The sequence below is a fragment of the Ambystoma mexicanum genome, chromosome 6q (genome assembly GCF_040938575.1).
Source record: "Ambystoma mexicanum isolate Mex_15411 chromosome 6q, UKY_AmexF1_1, whole genome shotgun sequence".
Lineage (NCBI taxonomy): Eukaryota > Metazoa > Chordata > Amphibia > Caudata > Ambystomatidae > Ambystoma > Ambystoma mexicanum.
The window spans coordinates 1,406,935,590-1,406,949,801 of NC_090937.1; the positions used below are offsets into that span (position 1 = coordinate 1,406,935,590).

At 49.2% G+C, this 14,212-nt stretch overlaps 1 protein-coding gene across 2 annotated transcripts in view; it reads left to right on the forward strand.

Annotated features, from left to right (window-relative positions):
* MFSD10 (major facilitator superfamily domain containing 10) overlaps positions 1-14,212 on the forward strand; it is a 999,075-nt gene that overhangs the window by 636,443 nt on the left and 348,420 nt on the right. For both annotated transcript variants that reach the window (XM_069632064.1, XM_069632063.1), the window contains exons 8-9: positions 6,624-6,735; positions 10,225-10,333. In XM_069632064.1, the coding sequence (XP_069488165.1) occupies positions 6,624-6,735; positions 10,225-10,333 (221 nt within the window). The remainder of the gene's footprint in view (positions 1-6,623; positions 6,736-10,224; positions 10,334-14,212) is intronic.

A 14,212-nucleotide genomic window follows, 5' to 3' on the forward strand; every position in this document is an offset into this window, starting at 1 on the left:
AACCTGCAGGGGCTTCTGATGTCTTTCCACCCTGTCCAAGGCTTTTATCCATCCCAGGACCTCCTTCCAATACTCTTGTGCCTTCCTACACGCCCACCCACATATGCCAATAGTCGGCTGTTTGCCCACACTTCCTCCAGCAATGGCAGTCTATCCCGGGTACATTTTAGATAGTCTTGTTGGGTCCCATTGCCACCTGTATACAAGTTTGATTCCATGCAACTTGTTTGACGGGCAATGGAAGTTTGGTGCGCATTCTCGCAATCTTTTCTCCATTGATCGATATCCATTTCCATTCCCATATCATTCTCCCATTTCTTCTTGAATGTTTCCATCTCTCCTCCCTGTGTCTGCAGTAGGGCCTGGTACAGTTTAGATATTAACCCCTTCGTTCCACTCATTGAACTCAGTATCGTTTCTGTGCCCATCAGTACCCTTTGCAGTTCATCCTTCCATTTGCCTGACATCAAAACCCCTTTAAGCTGTAGGTATTTGAATACTGAGATCTTACTTACGCCCATGTTCTCCTCAAGCTCTGTCTCGTCTATAAATTCGCCCTTCTTGAGGACTTGCCCTACTCTCTCCAGTCCCTCCTCGTACCAGTCCTAGAATCTAGCATGATCTGGGATGTCGTCGCATATTGGGTGGGCCCATATATGGCTCAGTGGGTACAGCCATGTTGTGACTCTTGCCATTTCCTTTTTTACCATTCACATCCTCCATAGCGGGCCCAAAATTCTATGTGCCTTTTACCCTTTTAAGGTTTGCTTTCTGCGGTGCCCAAGGCACTCCCCTGGCGTGACTGGCCTCAGTTGGTAATTTTCGCTACCCACCCACTGCTTCTGTTTATCCACCTGCAGGTGAGGGACCAAAGCTCGAAACTGGGCTGCTCTATAGTGGGTGCGCTTGTCGGGTAGGCCCACTCCACCCTTCTCTTTGGGCTGTACCAGTATTCTAATTCTGTAAAGTGTAAGTCTTGTAGCTCTATTGGCAACGCCTGATATAGATACATTACCCGGGGGAGAAACATCTTAATGGCATTAAGTCTGTCCAGCCATGAAATGGTAAGCCTCAACCATGTTTCCAGCTCACCAAAGAGCCTATGCAGCAGCGGGGGTAGCTCAGCTCGTATAGTTCATCTAGCTTCCTAGGCAGTCTCACACCCAGGTATTTTATACTTTGGTTTTCCACCAGTATCCCCAAGCCATCCCATTCCCTTCCCTGTTCCCCATTCTCACTTTCCAAGGGGTGGAGTACCGACTTGTTTACATTTACTTTAAATCCTGATACTCTTCGTAGTCTCCCAGTATCTGAAGTACCCTTGGAACTAATGCTGGTAACCCTGAGAGATATAACAGAACGCAGACTGCATACATGATTACTTATTTTGTGGCTATCAGCTCCCACCTTAAGGCTGCTTATCTGGTCATCCCCTTGTATCTTCTCCCCCAGGGGCTCCATCGTCAGAGCGACAAGGGACACCCCTGCCTTGTACCCCTGCTGAGTTTGAATTCCCTGGACTTTATTCCAATCACAACCACCCTTGCTGTGGGACCTGAGTAGATCGCCCCAATAGCCCGGCACATTCTGTCCCCAACCCCTATCTTCCGCAATATAGCAAATGGAAAGCCCCATTCGACCCTGTCGAAGGCATTTTCTGTGTCAAGACTCAACAAAGCATAACGGCCTTGTCCCCTTTGACATGCTCAGTGAGATCCAAGGTTTTCCTAATCTCATCCGGGCCCTATCTACCCGCTATTAATCCCATTTGGTCTGGGTGAAATAGGATGATATGATGAGCATTCTGCTGGATACCTTGCTTCTTTCGGTATTACCTTTATCAGCGCTCTACTAAATATTGCTGGCGCCTCCCCTGTGTCCAGGATATGGTTATATCGCTTAACCATTTGGTGTATCAGGATCCCTGCCTAACTTTTTTCAAACCCTATGGTGTGACCGCCTTCTCCTGGTGCTTTCCCATTCTAGAGGCGTGCTATCGCCTCCTGTACTGTTTCTGCTGTCATCGGACTCTCTAGATGGTCCACCTCTGAGTTTGTGATCCTGGTCATTTTCACATCCCTTAGGTATTCCCCCACTGTAATTCCCTCCTTGTGGACTTCTGCTTTGTAGAGCCTTCTCATCATAGTATTGGGCGAAGCCTTCCGCGGTTTCTTTTAGTGTGTTCCTAAAACCTTCTTCGGGGCCCCCCAATGACGACACCCATCTTTCCGTCCGGAGCCTCGCTGCTAATGGTGCATCCGCTTGGTCCTCTTTTCCATAGTATTTCTGTTTAAGATATCTTGGCTTCCCCATGGTTTTCCCCAACCCAAGCGCTTTCAATTCCACTCTTTGACCATAATTCCTCTCTCATCTCCTCTTCCTCCCCTAGCATGCATCCTTTTCACCCCTTCAACTATCACTTTTCGAAGCCTCTCTTCCTGCAGGCGTCTTTCTCTTTTCCGTTGCGTGCCCTCTCTTAACATGAGCCCCTCCAGGTTGCTTTCCCTGCATCCCAGAACACACCCACGCAGACTTGCCCGGTGCCATTTATCTCGAAGTATTCTGCTATTGCTTTGGCCAGCTGGTCCGCAAAGAGCAGATCCTTCCCGAGTAGTTTGTTGCAGCACCAGCTGCTATCTGGCCTGTGCAATCCTTCTTTATCTAGGGTCATCCGGACCATATCCTGGTCGGTCCATCCCACTGGTCTGAAATCTCAGCTCTTCACCCTTGTCCCCTGGTCCCTGTTCAGGAATGGATAATCAATCCTAGTGTATGTGGTGTGCGGTGCGGAGAAAAAGGTATAGCCTCTCTCATGCGGGTGTTGCATTCTCCATGCGTCCACTAGTCCGCATGTCTGTTGAGTGCCCTAGTCTATCTTCTACACCCTGAGCCCCCCCCCCCCATTGCGCTTTTATTCCATGTTTCGTTTGTCAAGGAATTAAAATCTCACCCATGATATATAGTTTAGCTTCCAACCTTTGCACCATGTCCAGTGCTTTCTGTATGAATTGCGCTTGCCCCTGTTTGGGCACATATACCGTGGCCAGTATTACTCCTGTCCCTTCTAAAGTGCCCTGCAGGATCAGCAGCCGCCCCTCCAGTAGTCTGGTGACTACACACTCCCATATTCTACATTGTTTGTGTGAACAGTCCCACTCCCCCTTTCTTAGTCATCCCGGAGGCTCAATGGACCTGTCCCATACCCACCCCTCTTAGAGCCCGCTTTTCTCCCTTCACTTGTCGTGTTTCGTGCAAAAAGAACACACCTAGGGACGCTTTGCAGAATTCCCTCGCAACCATAGTCCTCTTTGTTGGAGAGTTGAAGCCTTTTACATTTAGTGTGCCCACAAGCAGACCCCCATTAACTTCATCTTTCCCCATTTTGTTGGTTCCCCCCCTTGCCTGCATTTCCCTCCCCTTTATGGATATTGACACTCCCATTGCCGCTTCATCTTTGTTGTGGAATCTACTTGTCCTCTCACAGACTCCTGCCACCGTGAGGCCCAACCCACTTCTAAAACCCCATGTCAACTTTTTAACTGTTTGAAACTTCAACGTGTAACGGTCTGTAAAAGTCCTTGAGACGCCCTCTTTTCTACAAAGGCCTACCTCAGAGTGGGGTTGTTTCCCTCCCTCCAGCATTTGTTTTTCATACCTTGACTTCCCACCTGGTATTGTCAATGTCTCTGCAGCCGTCACCCCGTCTCTTCTCAGGAATTATTCTCTTGCGGCTGCTTTGGTTTTGTGGGCGTCTTGTGATGCGATGGTCCATTCAATCGCATGTATTTTCTTTCCATTTGTCCTCTTTTCCTTCTCTGTGGGCCAGGAGTAGGTTGAAGCTTTTCCCTGTTAGTAGACAGTTCTTTCAAACCCCCGCACTTCGACCTCCATAGCTGCGGTGAGGTGACACAAGGCTTGTTCCGCTTCATCCTCTGAGGTTATACGATAGTCTACTGCCTTTACTTTGACTTGCAGTGAAAATGGGTATCCCCATTTGTACCTGATGCCTTTTTCTTGTAGCCACTTGGTGAGGGGCCTTCAGTCTCTATGCCTGGAGAGCATGAGGTTGGACAAGTCTTGATAGATCGTAACCTTGGAGCCCTCAAAGTCCAGTTCTCTTCGTTGTTTCACTCTATTCAATAATTTTTTGTCTTTATAGCTCAGAAATTTTGCTACGATGGAGTGGGGGCTGTTGCCGTATGGTTTCCCTCCTCTGTGCACTCTTTCGAACTGCACCATTTTCCCTCCTTCAGCTTCAAAAAGGTGATGTACAAGGGCTTTAACCCTCGTCTCTACTTGCCTCAGTGTCCCTCGCCGTTTCTTTGGGGCCCAGTATCCGTATGTTATTCCTTCTCCATTTTCTAAATCGTCCATTTTCAATATCACCACTTCTTCTCAGAGCTCAAGCTCAGTCATCCTGGCATCTAGCCTTATTTCCACCAAATCAGCGTTGACTTGGTTACGTTTGAGGCCCTCTATCTTACTCTCGATGGTGCCCATCCTGCTTGTTAAATCTGCCATTGAGGCCTGTATGTCTCCTCTGAGGGTCTTGATTTCTGCCAGGATGTGTCCCGAGTCTTCCTCCGTGGAGAAGAGGGACATGTCCACCTCAGTCAGCATTCTCCCCTCTTGAGCCTTCTTTGCAGACCCTCCTTGCTTCCTGGGATTCATCGCCATTGAGTCCATCTTTCTGTTGGTACTTACAGGGCTTCTTCGTTTACTCTCTTCTTGTTTATTTCTTTTCTACCTTTCTTCTCCTGGTCTCCGGCTTTTCCCCCTTCTTTGTGTCCACTCTCCCCTGTTAACTCTGCCCTCTGGTTCCCCCGTCCGGGCGTCTGATCATGAGTCCGTCTCCTCTTCACCTTCTCTGTGGCTTTCCTTTTCTGCCCGTGATGTCTGTAGCTTCTGATACTACCGTCCCTGCGTTGTGCTCTCTGTTCTTCTTGTTCTTCAGCTGAAGGGTGCTCCGGGATCTGAGTTGGCGGTCGGGCAGCAGCGTTGTTTGTTCCACTCCTCCTTTATCTCTGTCTTTTGCCTCTGGGCAGTTCCCCCTTTGTCTCCTCCAGGTGCACTTTCTTCTCTGCGGTTCTACTTCGTACCAGGTTTATCCATCTGTCCGTCGTCTCATCCCTTGTTGTTGCCCTTCGTAATTTGAGCTTATTTCATTTATTCATTTCTGCCGCCTCATTTTTTTTTTTCCCTGGTTATACTGTGCGGTTCTCGTCCCGTCCCCCAGGCCTCACATTTCCGCAGGTCTGCTGTGCTCCCTCGTCGCCGCCTCCTCTCGTTCTTATGCAGTCCTCCCTCTTTACCGTCGGCTCCTCCACCCTCTGCTGCATACCAGTTCGTCCACCTGGGTTTCGTTGTTGAACCAGCACTTCTTTGCACTGGTCCTCTGCGTTGCAGGGGCACCTCCTCTCTCCTCCACATTAAGGTCTGCCCACCTGGATGTCTTCATGATCACTGGTCCTTTGTTTCAGTGTCGGTGTCCCTCACTCTCGTTCCGATCCTCTCCTGTTAAACTGCATGTCACGTCCAGTCTCTGCAGATCTCCTTGCGGAGCTCCTGGGCCGTTCCTATGTTCTTTCATACGCTCCTGTCTGTTACCATGACACGGGCCGTCTCTGCTTTCTCACCCGAACACCACGTCGGGGGTCACTGTTTCCACTGCGGTTTGCGGCTTTCAGTGTTCTTCACCCCTTTGCCCACTTCTGCTCACCCGTTTTGGGTCTCTTCTTGGGCTGGAAGTGCTCTTTCTCCTCATATTTATGCTGGAGGGCACAGGGGCCGTACACCAAGCCACCATTTCCTCCCACTGCTCCTGGTGGTATCCGGTTTTAACCTTATTAAAAGAAGATGTAGTAGGTAAGGCAACATTTTCTTTATTCCTAGTAATGCACCTTTGGTATTGAGGAGGGCATTTGATTTTAGGGGTAAAAAAGATGTGTTCATTTGATGTAACGGGTTTAGATGTTATAAACCTTTTACCATCTCAGTTTGGACAGGAGGTTGAGAATCCTTTCCAGAGGAAAAATACTGTGCCTTGTCCCACAGATTCTTATCACTAATCACTACCCTGGGCCCTGTCTCCACCCAGGTGATGTTCCCGCAGTACACCACCCCCAGGATTGGGACCAGGAAGTGTCTGCCCTCTCCTAGCCACCTGGGAGATTTTAGGCAGGGTTTTGGTGAGAGATTCGCAGGATTCGTCACAGTTGTCAGATTTAATATATTGCAAAGACATTGAAGATACATGCCCACAGGCCAAAAGACATATGGGCTGCTGCCTAAATGTACTTAAGTGAACAAGGGACCCAAGACGAAAAGCAATATTTACATGTGACCACTCAAACTTTTCAACCGTTGATCCTGGGTGCAAACAGGCCCCATTTGTTAACCTTATTTGCTTGTACGTGAGATGTCCTGATTGTTCCTGACTTTTCTGGACCTTGTTGTGCCTACCATAAAGCAGTTTTAAAAAGCAGTATACAAAACGGAGGAACAAAAGAGGCCTTTACAAAGTGCCAGACTTGTCACAGTTGAATAGCTTTGTCAACTTGCATTACCTAATTGTTTTATGTTTTTAATGTTTGGATTTGAAAACTCACTCATTTCTTTTGTAGGCATTCAAAACCTCAAGGTCCTCGGCTTGGTGTACTTTCTGTATCTCTTTCTGTTTTCTGGCCTGGAATATACCATCAGTTTTCTCACACACCAAAGATTTCGGTTTGACAGGTAAAGGCCACATTACTATCAGCTTCTACTAAATGGAATTTTCTAAAAATCTATGCATTTTCATTTTCTTGTAAGACTTTGATGGTAGCTCTTCAGTGTCATTAACAACAATGGAGCTCAAGATGCTAAAATCTAAGCGGTATAATGTTCTGACACCACATGTCAAGCTCAGCAACACAAAGAGCCAATGACGGTCATTTTGTATATTATTCAAATTGCCCTCAGGGACCACCAACGTGGGCACTTATGTGCACTGCCATCCCCTCGTGGCAATTTTTGCTTGTTGGCAAAACATGTTTGGATCTGGGTTTACATTAATCAGTTATACTTCGTAGTGCAAGCAAGTATAAGTGCCCATCCAACTCTGTACACATGGCGGGAGGCATAAAACACCTATGCTTGTAGATACTTTAGGAATCTAATGGCATTTACAGCCAACATAGAAATCCTCTGCTGGCATAAGTGCATTTCTTTGGTTCGGCCAAGCGGATGAGGGATGCAGAAACTGATTTACTTCCATGTCGCTGTCCGCCCAGCTAAATGTTAGATAATTCCTTGGGGAGGTAATCTTGGTGTAAAATAATGTGTAAAACTTCAATGCATGGATTGTATGTGTTTCACTGCTATGGGGATTGGAAAGTGACACCCAATGGGGCTCATTTTGGAGTTTTCTGTAATTTGGGGGCAGGGAGCCGTACATTTCGCGCTCTGAAACACTTGTGTATGAGAGCGATATAAATAAAATGTCATTTCATTACATGTGGGCGGCTCCCACCCACCCAACTGTGGTCGTTTTCACACCCGAGTACAAATGTTAAGGACTTTTTCACTCTGGTGTGTAAAATGAGTAAACGCTGCCTGGCATGCATACAATTGACCCTTATACAGGCTCTGCAGCATTTGCACCGTCATAAATATGCATGCCAACACAAATGCTCGGGCGTTTGTATGGCAGATAGGACGGTAGGCGGCAGAAATGCAAGTTGAGTTCCGCCCCTCGTTTCCGAAATACAAATGGACGAAGATGAGCCACACCTTTAAAGCATGGCATGAAAGCTTTACAAAAGGCGTTTATGATATGATATGGCATTTGTAACGCGCCTATACTCTAGTGTTTCAAGGCGCGACGAGGCAGGGGGGGGAAACAAGGGGAGACGGACAACGATCCTACTAGGCCAGGTGTCATTCAGATCGCGCAAGGGTAGAGGGGACTGGGAAAAGTGCAAGGGGAAGGGGAGAGGGGAAAGTGCAGTACCTGGTTAGTAGAATACAAGATAAATAATAGGGCCAGCTGGTGGCAAGTGCAAGGTAAGTTCCGGGAGAAGGGGCTGTAGGATACAGAGACAGTCCCATAGTGCAGATAGGCAGTGCAGGGAAGAGTGGCTGCGCCAAGGACCGAGATCGGTGAGTGGCCCAGTAGCAGATTCAGTCCAGGTTCAGTGATTTTAGCAGGGGAGAGAGGGAGAGGAAGCGGAGGCAAAGAGGAAGGTTTTGAGGTGCTTCCGGAACCGGAGATGGTTCTCCTCAAGTTTCAGGGAGGCAGGAAGGCTGTTCCAGAGAGAGGCCCCTGCTGCAGAGAGAGATCTACCCCCAGCTCATTGCTTGGAGAAGCGGCTGACCCTGAGGTAGTTGGAGGTGGATGAGCAAAGAGCTCAAGAAGGAAGATATTTAGGAAGAGGTATTTTGGCCCAAGGCCCCAGAAGGCCTTGTGGACAATGCAGAGGGTTTGAACTTAATCCTTGCAGCCACTGGGAGCCAGTGTAGTGATTTCAGTCCTGGAGAGATACGGTCCCTGGGCTTGAGGCCAAGGCCAAGTCTCGCAGTCCTGTTCTAGATGAGTTGCAAAGGGTGGAGAGTCGAGGCAGAACCAGGGCTCTGGAGACAGTGAGCTTCTGGGGGAAGGAGAGGAAAGGAAGGATACCTCTGAGGAGGTGTAGCTGGTAGTGTGACTTCTTAGATACGTTAGATATGTGAGGAGAGAAAGAGAGGGTGGAGTCGAAGATGACCCCGAGGTTTTTTGCATTGCAGGTAGGAGCAGGAAGAGGGCCAAGGGAGGCCGGCCAGAGAGCTGCAGGGAAGGAGGGAGTGGGTGTGCCGATGAGTAGAATCCCAGTCTTACTGGCGTTAAGGCAGAGGTCGTTGGCGCACACCATTCCTGGATAGCAGAAAGACAGTCAGATGAGGGAAGGGGAAGAGGAGGCCGAGGGTAGCCTGAAAATGAGCTGGGTATCATCCGCGTAGCACTGAAATTTGGGACAGAGAGCGGCGATGCGGTGAGCAAGAAGTGCCAGATACTGGTTGAACAGCCATGGGGAGAGTTTAGATTCCTGGGGGACACCACAGGTAGAGAAAATGATGTCAGAGGAAGGAACCCAGTTGGACCTGGGAGGGTCGATTGGAGAGGAAGGAGGTCCGCCACGCCAGAGCCTGACCAGTGATACCCAGGTTATCATGGAGACGGTTGAGCAGGATGGTGTGGTTGACAGTGTCAAAGGCAGAAGAGAGGTCGAGCAAAATGAGAACACAAGGGGTGTTAGAGTCAAGGTTTGAGAGCAGGTCCTCACGGATGTTCAGGAGAGCAGTTTCCGTGCTTCTGGCAGCTCTGAAGCCAGACTGATGGTCATGAAGACTGCCAACAGTTTCAGCATGGAGATTAAGCTGGGAGATTGCCCGTTTCTCAAGGAGCTTGCCCAGGAAGGGAGTGTTTGCGCCATACATTTGCATTACGTTAAACGTGTTTGTATAAAACGGTCTCAGTATCAGTTCTATAATCCATTCCCTTGAAGAAAGGGATTGTAGACCTACCTCGCTCGATACCAAAAATGCTTAGTATCTCGATCCTTCTGGAAATCTAAAATGTGAAAAGCCTTTAGCAAGAGATGACAGCTTTCTAAAAGGCAGTGGTAAACTGGCTGTTTGATGTAAACATTTCAGTTTGATTTCTTGATGAAGAAAATCGCAATGCCCTCTAAAGGCTCCCATGCAGTATCTCGGGCGTAATACTGTAAAGTGTGAATTGACTGGCAATGTCTTTATTTTACTAAGGCAAGGTCATGGTGGTAGTGCATTTCTTCACAAATGTCCATGGTTGAAAAGAGTGCCTCAGATTTGATTTGTAAGAGGGGTTGGCTGACTAATTCGACGTTTTGTTTTAAGTGTGATACTACTATCCAGGGGCCTAGTTTGGTGGCGTTTAATTCTTGTGCTCACTCAGCTTTCTTCAGAGATACCATCTCAGCATACACCTTTCTGCTTTATGTAATATGCCATTGGCAAATTGGGTTAATCTTGACTACTGTAAAAAGATGTTGCATGCTTTAGCCATAAGTCACCTGAAAAGTCTGGCAAATATGTATTCGCCTTTGCTAAAGAAACATTTGCTTTTGTATACTTTCCCTTTGTTTATATCTGTGTCATTGTAGGCCTGATGACCTGGTATGGGTTGGCTTGACTTTGTGCAGAGAAGTTAATATCTGCTTTCTTCTGCAGCATGCAGCAGGGTAAGATGTTCTTCTTCATTGGAATCACAATGGCCGTCATCCAAGGTGGCTACGCTCGCAGAATCAAACCTGGCACTGAGATCATAGCTGTGAAAAGGGTATGTTTTTTACTGTCATTTTATCATCCAGCAGAAAGTTAGCAGGAGCAATTTGGGTGTAAACTCTACTGCTGACAAAGCAAGCTTTGAGATTAAACACGTTTTTTGTGGGGTTTTTTTGCAGAATGTACAATAGCACGTAAATGGAGAACAAAAACGTTCAGTGTAACCCTATTTTTTTGCATCTGAAATTCATAAATACATTTCATCAATGCCCTCATTGCCCATCAATTTTTAAGATGAATGATTTTATTTTAAAAAAATAACAGTTTAGTCTTTCATCTGTGCCCGTGACCAGCCCCCTCCTGGGCCATGAAGCTGTAAAGGTAAACATCAGCTTAATGATAACTTTGGCCCTTTTTGATTATACGGTTCTGGTTTCCCCGCACCCGTAACAACGGTGCTGCAAATACCGTTACCGGAAATACAGTGTTTGCTGGAACAGGAAATCGTCCAGTGGCCATTTCTAAAACACAATCCATTGTAATCCTGAAAGCACAGGCAACATACCCCACTCCTGACAACAGATCCTCCACCCTTAACATGGCATCACGAGTCTGTGAGACCTGGAGACGCAAGCCATGCTTCAGCGAGGCAGAGCTTCACATGTCTGATACCATAGTCCAGCATGCTGAAGAGCTATTTGCAAATGACCAGCCCAGGCAGGCCCAGCTGCGGAAGAAGACTATCTGGGAGGAGGTTGTCCAGAAAGTCTAAGCTGTTGGCACAACTCCTGCACTGTGCAAGACTGCCACAAGAGGTGGGACGACCTGCACTTGAGGGTGCGCAAACTCTTGGCCCAGCGCAGACAGGGCATGGCCACAGGTAGCAGGAGTACATCCCCAATCCACCTGCTTCTCTGGGAGGAGGTGTGCAGCAGTGTGCTGCTGCTCGAGGTAATAGAAGGGGTCGGTGCTGCAGAAGTTGGAGCCAGTACACCTGAAGAGGCTGATGAGTACACGTAACCCCAATGTGACATCAACCTCCCTGTCCACACTGAACCCACTACTGCAGCAACATATGACATGAATATCAAGTGCTTTGCGCACAACGCCAATTAAGTCCTCACTGCCCCCCGCCCAGCCAAGAGACCTGCAACCTGGGTGTACACACACACACACACACACACGTACACACACAAACACGTACACACACAAACACGTACACACACACACGTACACACACACACACACACACACACACACACACACACACACGTACACACACAAACAAGGAAACACACACACACACGTACACACACACACACGTACACACACACACACGTACACACACACACACACGTACACACACACACACGTACACACACACACGTACACGTACACACGTACATGTACACACGTACATGTACACACACACGTGCACACACGTACACACGCACACGTACACACACACACACACGTACACGTACACACACACACACACACCCGCCCCCAAAACATCACTCATCCCACTAATACACCTAGAACACAGCACAGGCACCCTGTACTGCCAACAGAATGCTTCTGCTGCCACTCACATCCACCTGCCACCGCTAAATGTGCGTGTGCCCGCTGTGCTTCCCCTGGCACTAAGTCAAATCAGTGCTATGCCCCTCCACCCACAAATGACCAGCATCACACACAAAGGAAACATGTGACTCCCTCGTCCCAGCCAGCCCGACCCATGAGCAGAAATTGCCACCTATCCCTCTAAGTGCTACAGGCAGCAGGCACATGGCAACCCCATCCATGGCACCCCTCCCCAACCCAACATCACACAGCGTGTAGGCCACACCCCTAACACCTAACCCAGCAATTATCAGTACATCACAACAGTATCTCCGGCACGCCACCTTACCATGTATGGACCACCCACACAGTACGCATGACACAAGCATGTGTGCACCATGCCATGTCCCCACCATGTCCCTGACACAGCACAGGCACAAACAAGATAATGCATGAATCTCTGCCTCTTTAATCCACACTCTTCACTGACCACCTGCCTTTCTGACTCCCTCAGGCACATCTGACAATGAAGAGTCCCATCCAATCACCTCAAGGGGCACCAGCTGACGACACTGCCGGACCCAACGTAACACCACCTCCACCCATGACTCCACAACCTCAACAGACACAACTGCCTCTGCGACCCCAGCTGCACGTGTCGAGCCACCACCAGCCCCACAGGCTCAATCCATTCAGCCACCTCCGGTGCCACAAGCTGCACCAAACCCGGCAGCCCCAGCTGCAGCAGTTCCAGCACCACCGCAGCCACATGCACGTGCACATGCGTGCATTGTAGAGGACATAGCTGACGACAGTGCAGTTGACACTGGGGAGACCACCGACCACAGCACTGATGAGCCCTTGCTATTCAGCCCCATGGGCCCAATTAGCCCACAACACCCATCCTTCCCCAGTGTGAGGGAAATAGATGGCAGACTCTGCCGCCTGGAACAACGCCAGGATGCCTTGCCAGCCCTGGTGCAGCAGCACCTCCCGGAGGTACAGCTGATGCATGAGAGCGTCCAGCGTGTGCTGAAATGCACATGCACTTGGCCGCTGTACACGTGCTATAGTACAGGTGTCCAGGAGGGTATGGGAGGGCAACAGTGTAATATCTATAGCTGAGACAATGGCCATGTTCATCCAGGACTTCCTAGACTGATGGCCCACGGCAGTCACCCACACACCATCCACCAGGACAGTGCCCATTAGTTTGGTGCAGAGCAGCCCAAGGCAGCGTTCAATGTGGCTGGCCCGCTCGGCACACAGCCGCACGCCTGACCCGAAAAGTAGGCCATGGTCACAAATGTGCCCGGTCTGTGCCTTGTACAAGTCATGCTTGCAGAATATGACAGAGTTGCGTAGAGACGGTTGGGGGGGAGGGGGATAGTTGGGGAGGGGTAGTGGGGAGGGATAGTATTGGCAGTTATTTTGTTCCACATTTGTAAATATTATCATTGCACAAATTACAGTTGGTCTTGCATAGAAATCATGACGTGTGTGTGTGTGTGTGTACACCCAAGGTTGCAGGTCTCTTGGCTGGGCGGGGGGCAGTGAGGTCTTAATTGGCGTTGTGCGCACAGCACTTGATATTCATGTCATATATTGCTGCAGTAGTGGGTTCAGTGTGGACAGGGAGGTTGATGTCACATTGGGGTTACGTGTACTCACCAGCCTCTTCAGGTGTCCTGGCTCCAACTTCTGCAGCACCGACCTGCTCTATTACCTCGAGCACCAGCACACTGCTGCACGCCTCCTCCCAGGGAAGCAGGTGGATTGGGGATGTGCTCCCGCTACCTGTGGCCATTCCCTGTCTGCACTGGGCCAAGAGTTTGCGCACCCTCAAGTGCAGGTCGTCCCACCTCTTGTGGCAGTCTTGCACAGTGCAGGAGTTGTGCCAACAGCTTAGACTTTCTGGTCAACCTCCTCCCAGATAGTCTTCTTCCGCAGCTGCGCCTGCCTGGGCTGGTCATTTGCAAATAGCTCTTCAGCATGCTGGACTATGGTATCAGACATGTGAAGCTCTGCCTCGCTGAAGCGTGGCTTGCGTCTCCAGGTCTCACAGACTCGTGATGCCATGTTAAGGGTGGAGGATCTGTTGTCAGGAGTGGGGTATGTTGCCTGTGCTTGAATAAGTTACTCTTGTGCAACACGGCCATCCATGCCATTACAGCGATGTGCAATTGACAGTTCATAATCACTCTCATCCTCCTCCGCCTCTGGTGGATGCATGTCGGGAGGCAGCGGGATGTTGCGCCTGATACACATGCTGTGCAACATTGCACAGGCAAGGACCATCTTTCTGTTAGGCAGAAACCTGTGCAGTTCCCTCTGGGACCACTGCAAAAGATTTAAGACTACAGGTGTTTGG